Here is a 12,241-nt window from a genome sequence, read left to right as displayed (position 1 = left end):
CATGGTTCACATACATCGGCCTCTGCTGCGTTAAAAGAAATCAAATGAAAAGTGTGGGCAGGCTGTGACGGCTGCACTTAAAGCACCTTTCACTGCATACATCCCTGCTTGTTGTCTTTATGGCTTTCATTTATCCATTATAGGTGGAATGCGCCCAGGCTTCATAGTTAGAGCGTCTGTGTGTGAGTGTGTCGATATAAAGAGAAAGAATAATCCATTCATCAGACCGTTAAGAGGATCTGAGGATAGAAAGTTCATATGTGCTCCAAGTTAAGAGTCAGTTCCACCGACATCAACATGATACACCAATCAGGCACAACATTATGACCACCTTCCTAATATTGTGCAGGTCTCCCTTGTGGTGACTCATCAGAGAATGGACATGGGCCTTCTGAGGGTGTCCTGTGGTGTCTGGCAACAGGATGTTGTTAGTTTGGGGGCCTTTGAGGGGAGGGGCCTCTGTGGATCAACCCACAGATACTTGATCAGTTTGGGATCTAGTGAATTTGGAGGCCAGGTCAACACCTTGTGCTGTTCCTCATGGTTTTTTTAGTTGTTCCTAAAGTGTTTTTGTGTGTGTGTCTGTGTCAGGCTGCATCCTGCTGGGGATGGCTGCTGCCATCAAGGAGTGTCATTGCTATGGGGTGGGGGTGCCTGGTCTGGTCTAGGTGGGTGCTACATGTCTAAGTAACATCCACGCCAATGAATGGCAGGTCCAGAAGTTTCCCAGCAGAACATTGAATTGTCACAAGATGGTTTAAATGTTATTTAATTCTCCTGTCTGTGGTCATAATGTTGTGGCTGATCAGTGTAGTTCTCTGATTAGTGGACAACAGGGATTGAACTATGGATGTCTTCTAGATAAAGTGACATAAACAGCAGCCTGGGTGAGGACAGAAGCATTTCCCCGTCAGGCACAGCTTGCAACGTGTCAGCATAAAATTATTTTGCATATTTTGAGGTTGAGTCGACAGCGTTGGCTCCTGTAGCGCTTTTCCAAACTCAAAATACCACATGATCTGCGGTGAAGATTTGTCAGAAGAGTCTCAGTTTTCTCGCGTCGGCTGAAAACATCCAGAGAAATGATTTTCATCTCTGCTGAGTTTTACACAGATTCTCTCATGGACGTGTTTTTAATTTAATCTAGGAGACATGACATCATTTTCCTGACTGCAATTGGATAATACGTTTAAAAACAAAAAACTTTGAAATAGCTTGAAAATGACAGAATTTGACTTGTGAAAACAAAGCAGAAACAACTAAACCTACGAGTTTATTCTCATAGTTTTGTTGTGGAAATCAAGGTTTCTAAAGGCAGGCTCAGGAAGACAAACAAATACACATTCCTAATCACATGTTGGTTTTCAAAGTGTTCAAAACTGTGCTCCCTGTAAACCCAGGCAGATATCCTGAATATATTTGCATGCCCGTGGACTCCATGCCAGCGCTCTCTAATAATGTGTCAAACTGCAGTGAGCTCGGAGGCGCAGCATTCAAACCGGGGGGATCATTAGCAGTCAAACTGGGACTTAACAGCTAAGCCAAAATAATGATCTGGGAACGACCAGCACGCAGTCAGCTCCTCTTTCTACCTCTTCCTCTCCTTTTCTTTTTATCTGAGGAGCCGGAGTCTTTGAAAAATGACCCAAGAGAGAACGGCAGCAAAAGAAGAACGAGGGGAGGGAGGGTGGGTTTTAGCGTCACATGGGCAAACTCAAGAGGGGCCACGGTATTCACGGAGAAAGGGGCCTTTAAAGCTGCCGGAGGTGTGGAGCGAAAAGGGAAGGAAGCGGAGAAGATGCTTCATTCTGTTGTTGAGATGGAAGTGAGGTCAGGCGCTAACTAAATGTTCAATTTATCCACTTTCTTTCATTCACCTGAGTCTTAAGACACAGACACAGCGCGTTGTGTTATTTATCGGAAGATGAATGCGTCGCAGTTATCATCTCTGACAGTTAGAATAAAAATAAATGTCAATTTCCTGTTCTTTATCTCTGCTGCTCGGCCGTAAGAACAGCAGAGACTCGGGCTGTTTCCAGCCACTGAAAGTTGAAGCTGGCAGGTGCACAGGTGCACATTTTTATTTATGTCGACGCTTTGTCTGGTTAGCGTTATACACACCGCTCAGAATCATGGGAAATGGGTTTCTGAGGCCGCTATTAATAATCCTAATAATTACATGTCTATGAGTTGTGAGCCAGGCAGGATGGGTTTAGCCTAGCTTAGCATAAAGGCTAGCTCGCCCAGCTTTACGGAAATATTAAAAAACATTGCTACTAGAATTTAAATGCTGAATTATTAACGTGGCGTATCCAAAGCGCAGTTTATACCTCTGTGGGACATAGACGCCGTAACCTACGTACGTAGCCGACACCGGTTCGAGTCATTTCTACTTGTGTGCTCGTCAGTCTGTCCTGCTCAGTAAAAACTCCACCCAAAAACTAGTCGGCGCTGTGTCTTTTTTGCCAGTCGGGTTATTTTTGTTTCTACTTGATGCTTCACTTTCAACAATGGCGACTGAAACTTGTCGCCGAAGACGAGTCATAGAAATGCTTGAGTCAACCTTTCCTCAATGTGTTCCATCTGTATTGATCCAAAACAATTAATTAGAAAATTGCGGAGATGGAGAAGCAGCCGGAAATACTAAAGCGGAAACATGCTACTACCAAGCGGACCAATCACAGCTCTCGTGGTCTGTGACGCTGTGACGCGTAGTTACATTTAAGGGGAGGTGCATGTCAGACTACGCCGCCAAAGTCTGTGTAGGCTAGGTCGTCGCTACGGCGCCAAATTGCCGTAGAACTATAAACCACGCATTATTGGCAAATACATTCGTTGAAAGAAATGTCAGAATGTTTTCACACCTATATTTAATTTGGAATCAAGAAATAATCGATGATATTTAAACCTTGGTTCGGTTCACGTTCACTAGGGCAATCAAGACAAAGCATCCGAGACAAAGTTGTAACACGGCCTCAGCAATGTGCGGTTGCAGTTGCAATTTTGTGATTGGTCATAATTTTGAGGGTAAAAATAGATTTCAGGAAATAATCACATTGAAAGTGGAGCACACTGGCATTTATGGTTGTTCTGTGGTTCATGTACCAGTGTCCTGCAAATGAACATGTTCAGACTGATAGGACAGAGGTGCCCAATACTTTAAATATGATCTAGTCTGGTTAGTTAGTCTATTATCTATCCTCACTGTGGCATTTGACGTACAATAAAATGATGGATTGACATGCTGCCAGTCTAAGATCTTCCCATGCATGTGCAGTAAAACATGCAAGCTTCTGCAGAACTAGCTAAAGAAGAAAAGAGCGGGTATACGAATGAGTGGTAGTGCTGGACCAGGATAGTCTGCTTGAGCCTCGCAACCTGCAGTCACTGCCCCGACCACGCAACCCTGACTGACTCCATGCGGTGACCATGAATGTATTGGTTGCATTGCGCCATAAGGCAAAACATATCTATGTATCTAGATCCTTTTGACTTCACTGAAAAAGTGGTTTGCAAATCAACAAAGTGTGGGCAGCCCTGATCTAGTTTATGGGTAGAAAATAACATTTATATATAAAAGTGCCCTTCTAAATCTACAGCAACTTTTATTCACCGTCTGTTGGGTGACAGCAGGTCAATGTAGAACTGCATTAATGCAACACTTTTGTTTAATGAAGGCCTGTTAGCAACTGCAGTGCAAGCCACTGTTCACTGTCCACTCATCATGTAGTGCAGGAATTTCTGGAACTTCAGCAAAAGCCCTAAGCTGAAGCTGCACTGTTTCAGCAAAAAAAAAAAAAAAAGCTGCTCCGTATACTACAGTGTGTACTACTACTAGTTTGTCCTTCTGCCAGAACACAGTGCCAGCATGCACAATCCCAAGGAGCTGGGACTAACTCACACAAATGGACTGCAGGCATTTTTAATGAAATTAAGTAAACCCGTGCCTTTCTTGCTACGACAAGCCAAAACATTTTCAGTGAAAAAAAATAAAAAAGATCTCTTCTTCCAGGTTTGATACAGCAGTGGCTGAGCAGACTGACCTGGAAATACTGCAGAGAAGTACCAGGGGACAGAAACACTGTTTGTCAAACACAGAGAGAGACGGAGCATGACTCCACATCACTGAGAGAACATTTTATGAAGCACAGAAATAAGGACTCTTTGATTTGAGATCTTGTACCAGTGATACAGTTTTCTAGGGGGACTCATTTTGTAAATGCTGTAACATATATATATACACACCAATCAGCCACAACATTATGACCGTTAACAGGAGAATTGAGTAACATTGACCATCTTGTGACAGTTCAGTGTTCTGCTGGGAAACGTTTGGACCTGTCATTCATTGGTGTGGATGTTACTTAGACATGTAGCACCCACCTAGACCAGACCAGGCACCCCCACCCCATAGCAATGACATCCCCAGCAGGATGCAATCAATTGTGTGTTATTTTGTTAAATTAAATCCAAATTAACTGTTAGCTACTAGAGTCATATTCTGATGAGAATTGAGTCTGCGTAAGCCAGGCTAGTCAACACACAGTAAGCAGGTAAAATGTGAAGTATGTGTTGTTTCACTTTCAAAATATGAGTCAAGAGGCCAGAATTTTTAGCTTAAGTCAAAAAAACCTATTTCTTCACCTAACACCACAGACTGTGGTCTTGCATCGTAAACCCTTCTCTTAGTTTGCGTGAGCGAGATCGGTTCATTTATTGAACGGCTCAGGTAGCTTGTCGTTTGAACTCGCCAATCCATTAGCAAGTTCAATTAAGAGGCTCTGCGGCTTAATTAAAACGGTCTGTTGCTCTGGTTTGGGTTGAATATCGAATTGAGGACAAGGCTTCAACGTGATCGGAGCCGTTTTCACTAAGACAAACAGAAACACACGTTCAGTTTGTGTGCGTTATGACATGAAAGTACAAAAACTGCCTCGTGCTGGAAAGTCACCCACGTGCTACTTTTGTTGATTTAAAAGTTTAATTTAACAAATTGAACTCAGCAGTATATTAATTCACAGAAAACAAGGCTGGAGTCTGGTAATTAAAACTAGTTTTAGATGAATAGATGTGAAATTAATGAAACTTTTAAATTTAAAACTAAGCTATTAAGAAAACTCAATAATTCGAATCATCTGCAGGGACTTTCAGTTTGCAGAATATTAATTTCTACTGTGTTCTACATTTGCTTACGTCGTTGCGACTGTTTTGTTTCTGTTCGTCAGCTCTGGCAGCCTTCAGTGTGTTTTACTAGAAGCAGACATCATTTAATTAGTCTGTCAATGGCAGACTGACAGCTCCCCATTACTAATACATCAACATTAACCTTCCCACACCTGAATGGACAGACAGACCAATCAGTGGGCGCTCACCGGTCTGTTCTTACGTTTATTAAACAAGGCAGTGGGTGAGTCACCTTCCTAATATTATGTAGGTCTCCCTCGTGGTGATTCATCAGAGAATGGACATGGGCCTTCTGAGGGAGGGAGGGTCCTCTGTGGATCATCCCACAGATACTTGATCAGTTTGGGATCTAGTGAACTTGGAGGCCAGGTCAACACCTTGTGCTGTTCTTCATGTTTTTTTTTTAGTTGTTCCTAAAGTGTTTTTGTGTATGTGTCTGTGTCAGGCTGCATCCTGCTGGGGATGGCTGCTGCCATCAAGGAGTGTCATTGCTATGGGGTGGGGGTGCCTGGTCTGGTCTAGGTGGGTGCTACATGTCTAAGTAACATCCACACCAATGAATGCCAGGTCCAGAAGTTTCCCAGCAGAACAATTAAACGACACAAGATGGTCAGTGTCATTCACTTCACCTGTCAGTGGTTTTAATGTTGTGGCTGATTGGTGTATATCTCCAGAATCATTTTACCTTTTAGTTGAGACAAACAGTTTTGGATATTTTATGATTTTATGTTATGCACTCCTTCTCCATCATTGCTAGAGCTCAGTGTGATGTCTGGGTGCAGCGATGCAGCGCTGCTTACTGATTTGGTTTTGTTCTGTTGCTTTGTCATGAGTGAGCGGCTGGAGGCTGTTTGGGTGAGCGATGAGGAGCACTGTCTGAATGGGCTTCAGGGTGGCCTGACTCGGAAAATACGATCACACAGAGACACACACACACACACACGCAGAGGATACAGATGTCTCATACTTGAACACAAAAACTCTTCACATGGTCCACCTCCCCTCCTCCTCGTCATCGTCGCCCGTCTTTTATCTCGCTCTCTCTCTCTCTCCTTGTCTCATTTCTACTTCGGCCCGCTTCCGGCTGTGTGCAAATTCATTCACTGTGAAAATGGAAGGCAGCCCCGCGCTGCACAGTTTCATTTGGTCTGATATTCAGTTAGCCACGGCGTCTCTGCGTGTGCATGCTCTGCTCCACAGTTCAGATGAAATTAAAAACGTCTAATCGCGAATGCAAACTGACACTCAAGCAATTCATTTCAGAGTCAGGGTCTCTGGGTTTTCCTGGGCGTTGGTGCCCCCTCAGGGTGAATGTCACCCGTTTTCTCGGAGATCACGTCTGGTTTGATTTTGCAGAACTTTGCAAGAAAACTGAATGTGGATAAGAAAAAAGTGTGCACGTCTATGGTGCTGCAGCCGTCGTCACGGAGAAAGAGTTGTCTTTAAATAACTGTCAAAGGGTCAAACTTAAGTTCATGACACAAGAGATTATATTTTTGGAAACCAGGCACTTAGTGAATACTGTTGTGCACAGCTGACATGACTAATCCAATTTCCTCCTTGCTCTCTGCAGATGCGCAGCACTCGCGGCGTGTCAGTTTGGCCCGTGGGATTCGTGGGAGGCAGAGCGTACGAGCGCCCCTTGGTGTCCGGGGGTAAAGTCGTGGGCTGGTACACCGGCTGGAGACCGGACCGACCCTTCGCCACCGACATGGCAGGTAAGAGGCAGATCTACTAGTACAGGAACTACTAGTGCACAAACGAAACCACAGACAGCTTGTGCTTTCCCTCTCTGAATGAACCTGAATATGAAAAACTGAATGTTTTTATATCCTACAGCTGGTTTTAATAGTCATCTTCCCTCTGTTCAACACTTAACAGTCAACTTTCAGTATTATATTGTGTTCATGATGTTTGTGTTTGGGGATTTTTGATTTATGACAGAAAGTGTTCCGTTCGAAAACCTTCAGCATTTACCAGACACAGAGGGTTCCATCAAAGACACAACAGGAGACCGTGAAAACCAGTGGACGTGAAACTTGAATATCTCAAATAACTTCTCTGTAGCTTATGTCAGCTCTCCTGCCGGTGGCTTGTTAAGGCGGAACAAATCGCGGCTCCATAACTACTTTGGACAGAAGCGAGACCAGAAAGTTACGTGTGTTTACCACCTGACATGTTCAGTGCTTCTTAATAGAAGATGAGCCAATAGCTGTTGCACTCATGCACTCGCTGGTTATGCTGCTCAATTTCTGCAAATGATACACTGTCAGTTTGAAAGCCCGGTGTGACTGTGTTTAACTAGTCTAGATTGCTCCAGCTCTTATGTAATGAGACATCACTTCAGATTGATACTCAGGATCCTGAAAGCCTGTTAATGAACGTCAAAAATTATACAGGGGAAGCAGAGCAGGGGTGTCTTTGCAAAGCTAGCCAATAGCCGTTTGTCCTGGCCTGGTGTAGCCAGACTCAATTCTTATTAGAATTAGGGGTTGAACTACTTCCGATTTTTTAAAGTCGACTAATATGTGGTGAAAGTCGAGTCGACGTCGACTAGTCGATGACGTCACACATAAAAACACAGTAGACAGTAATGCTCTGCAACAATGAAACCTATATTCTTGACCTGAATACATATCGTAGTGTCCCACACAAAAGAAGCTACGAAGGCTTTTGTGCAAGTTTATTAGAGCTTGAACACGGGCTACATAAACACCGTCAGTCTTTACTTCTAGCTCTTCAGCTCTACCTTAACTTCCGTGTCTCGCATGGTGCGTTCACTGACATCAAGGACACGCTCTACAACCAGGCAACAATGTCAAATAGAACACAACAGAACTGAACATAAACACATTAGCTTATCAATACTGTGCACTGCAGATATGTATAGCCTATAATTGGCGCCATCATTAGCATTTAATAGAACTTCTTAGCATGTTGTAAGATAATATAATGTAGCTGGGATGAAAAAAAAAAATGCGGTACATCTCTGAAGCCTTCTCCATGTCCTGCAGCTAAAGGTCTAATAACTTTATCAAATAGCTGATGTGCAGCCTCCTTCTCTCTGTTACCACAGGACGTTTGGTGAAGTTGTTACCTGACTGCTGTCCAGAGGATTTGGACCGTTCCTCTGCTAGCGTTAGCCTTTTCAGATGCATTGCAGTCGTACTTTAGTTGTATTTCAGGACTGACATGTCACGGTAGTATGGGCTTCATCTTTGATGAACCGCTGCTAGTTTGGTGCAACGACCCACTAGGCTCCTCATCTGTCTTCTAGGAGGCGTCCATGTTATTGTCATGTGATCTGCGACTGGTCTACATGATGCTTAAAGCATCACGGCACAGCAGTAAAGTCGACTTGTCGGTACAACCGTTAATCAGAATATGAGTCTAGGAACATTTGGATTTCATTATTCATCATGTTTTTGAACTATAGACACAAAGTACAAAACATGGACGATGCATCTCCACTTTTTTCCACTGGTCAAACTGACGCTAGAGTTCTAGGGATATGGGCGACGCCTGTGAGTTTAGAGACAGAGAGCACACTATTTAGCATCCAATGACCCATCGCCACAAGAAACTGCAGTACAAATATGCCAATGTAGGTTTAAAGCCAGTTAGAAGGAATTACTTGAATAATATTGTTCCAGCAGGTCGCACTGACCAGCACTGACTGTCTGTATTTGACAATTTAAACAATAAAGTGATGGAGTCACAGTGACATTTGTTCGGGCTCAAGAGTTAATGGCTGAATGGTGTTGGAAATGTATTAAATGAAGTTCCTTCATCAACTCAACTCAGTCTTTCTTATCTCTAAAAAAATAATTGATACTGGTCACATGTCATCCGCTTGTTGCTGTACTTGTATTTTACCGCACAGAACAGGGAACTGGACGTAATACCTGGAGATGTAAAACAGTAAAACGTGTTTTCATTTCTCAGATACCGTTGATGAAATGAATGCACTGTAAAAAGCAATGATTAGAAAACAGATGTGAATATGAAATGTAATTAGTTCTTTAATTATAGAAAAGTTAGAGCTAGTTTTGCTCTTCTGCTGGCTTTTATGAGAGAAGGGAACGAACAGAAAACTCTTTCTGTTTACCTGCAGAGATGTGACAGCCTTTCAGCCGAGCTCGTGTTTCTTTATGGATTAATTTGCCATAAAATGAGATCCAATCTTTCCAATCTAATGTTCTGACTGTTACACCTCCACACAGGAGCTGCCGTGCTACTTTGCCTGATTGTTTATTCCTGAGATAAATCACCGACGCGGCATTGCAGAGGCTTGTTGAGTAAATCGGTGCTGAAAAGTGACAGACTGAATGGATTCTGCATTTAAGGAACGCGGTGGGGTGAAAATGAGTTTGAGGCACAGAGAAAGTCTCCACGTTATGTGTTTTGAATACAGCCTGTTCTTTCAGAAAGACTCCTTGGGTTCGTCGAGTTAAGTCCGTCCTGCTGGCTCCAAGTGTTCAGTAAATAACTGTGGAGGATTTATCAGCCTATAAATAATTATGTGATGGTTTTAATTCTGGTTTCAAACCTTGCGTTGATGGTTTCATTTTCTCTAGTCTGGCTTTGTTTGCTCTTTGAGGCAGATGTCATAATACTGTGACTTTCATTACAAGAAGTCCTGTATATATTAAAATCTCTATATTTATATGGTTATTCATATTTTATGTTTTTCAAATTTAACTCATTTCAGGCAAATTTAAATTCAGCACATCATATGCACCTGATCTCATCTTGATAAAGACGTTTGCTATAGCTGTCATGGCCATCTTTTATACAGTCTATAGTTTGAAGAGTTCCAGAGTTCTCCGTTGGGACTGTGTGGGTTTTCTCCAGGTAACCCCTTCTTTTAACAATCTAAAGACAAAATAGGTGAATTGGTGATTGTTATTTAGTCGTACTTGTGCATGGTTGTGCTTTCTGTGTTAGCCCTGTGATAGACCGGCGACCAGTCCAGGGTGCACCCCACCTGGCCTGGCTCCCGCCCCTCTGCAACCCTCTAGAGCATGGGTGTCAAACTCAAATACACCTTCTGGAGCTTCTGCTTTACGTCCAGGTCCTTGCACTTCATAGTGTGCATCCACATTGGCTCCGCACACAAGACAACCAGGTCCAACCAGAAAACTTTCCAGGAGGCAGGAGGAGACTTAAATTTGCCCGAAGTGACTGGTAGCATGAGGTTGGTAATGAACGTCAACAGAGGAGGAAGAGGGAGGCGCTTGCCGGTCGATTGACGCGCCAATGCACTGACAGACATTTGATATCATCCTGCAGGCCAAATATAATTACACTGTGGGTTTGATGTCCCTGCAGATAGTCAATGCTTTTTAACAATGATAATTCAGCATTTTTTAATTAACTGAGGAAATAAAAAAAAATAAAAAAAATGGCATTCTGATGATTGGAGAAGATGATTATGTGCAATGACAAGCAACCTGATTTTTGTTACAGCATTTACCGGCTCTATTGATTACCTCATTTTCTTGATTGAACAACCATTGACTTTCTTTTTTAAATCTTTCACAACATTTTTTTTATATATATAACTATACTGTTAAAACAAAATTACCAACAACAAACGCACAACAATGTGTGGATGCATGTGGGCGTGTTGTGGAGATCTTTACTGTGATCATCGTCCTAGAGGAGAGCCAACACGAAGCAGACGTCTTCATCTGTTTACGAGTGATCAACACCGACCTTCCCTCTGAGAGAAAACAATTCATCACGCTGACCAGGCAATAAAACCGAGGCGGCCACCTCTCGTTATCCCACGTGTGCTGCGGTTTAGACTCTGCGTGGATGGGACGGAGCTCTCCTGGTGGAGAAATAATGAATTTAGAGAAGCGGATAGAACAAACAAATGCTGATTGCACGCTTGTGTCATTCCAAACGCAGTTACACAAATGCACAGATCTGCCCTTGGGATTATTTTTAATTAAAGCATGATAACGAGGGTGAGCCTCTCTTTCTCACTCCTCCACCTCGATCGAGATCCCATCTATCCTCCTTCGAATCAGCCCCATTCCACCTGATCTCTCCCTCTCTTTCTCTCTCATGCACAGACTGTAATTATCAGCCTTACTTTTACGCAGCACTACATAATTACACTGTCAATTTGCAACACTAAGATTTACTGCCGCCGCTTTATTACGAAGCATTTTTTTTCCCTTCTTTTTGTTTTATATTCGGGACAACAATGGCTGCACAGAATAAACGGCCCAAACTTTATTCAGTCTTAAATTATTATTCATGGGATTTACAATGGGGTGTCTGCAGAGCGCAGGGAGACTGCCAGTGCGTGTCCTAATAGCATTGTGTTATACAGCGCTGTATTGTTAGCAGATCACTAAAGCCTCCCATCTACTGCTCTGTCTCATTTAGCCAGACACAATGGAGCCCGGACAATGATGGCGTGGAGTACCATTCACCTCGGAGTGCGTGCGTGGCCGTGATTGTGCACACACACACAAATATTACATCGAACATCTACTGGAAATTCACACGGGCACGCACCTGCCAGCACTTGAATCAGGATGCAGTGTTTACTCCAGGATAGGAATATGGATATATATACACACACGCACGCATGCAAATTTACAATGCAGCCACAAAGCAGTGCAAATTAGTGTATGTGTGCACACAACTCGAAAACGGAAGGTACGTGCACTCTCAGATAATACAACACAAAGGCGGCTGTGCATTTGCCGAAGTGGCACTTGTGCCTTGGGAGTGGTTTTTGAGACGGGGACATGAAAGAGTTTAACCCCCAGTAACCCCAGTGTTTACAGCCGGGCCGTTGAGATGGTGAGGAGCAGCTGAAGACCTTTCTCCTGCTCTGAAGGACTGAACCGAACAGAAAAAAAACACTCAACAAAAACACGCAGCGTACCATCAAAATACAAATTAAGCAGAAGGAAGACATAGGTCGCTGTGCTCGCGTTTGTACAGCCGCTGTGGAAGCTTAAATTTAGGTTCAAGTCAATTTTCTACTCTATATAGCACCAAATTACAACAAAAGTCATTTAAGGTTACCTTT

General features: G+C 43.1%; 1 protein-coding gene across 1 annotated transcript in view; it reads left to right on the top strand.

Annotated features, from left to right (window-relative positions):
• Window positions 1-12,241, top strand: part of b3gat2 (beta-1,3-glucuronyltransferase 2 (glucuronosyltransferase S)) — a gene marked incomplete at its 5' end in the record, with an annotated part of 47,283 nt that overhangs the window by 15,353 nt on the left and 19,689 nt on the right. Inside the window, one exon of the mRNA XM_084562006.1 lies at window positions 6,758-6,902. Within this exon, the coding sequence (XP_084418132.1) occupies window positions 6,758-6,902 (145 nt within the window). The remainder of the gene's footprint in view (window positions 1-6,757; window positions 6,903-12,241) is intronic.

Source organism: Chelon labrosus, assembly GCF_963514085.1.
Source record: "Chelon labrosus genome assembly, chromosome: 15".
NCBI lineage: Eukaryota > Metazoa > Chordata > Actinopteri > Mugiliformes > Mugilidae > Chelon > Chelon labrosus.
This window is presented reverse-complemented; position numbering and strand designations above follow the sequence as displayed.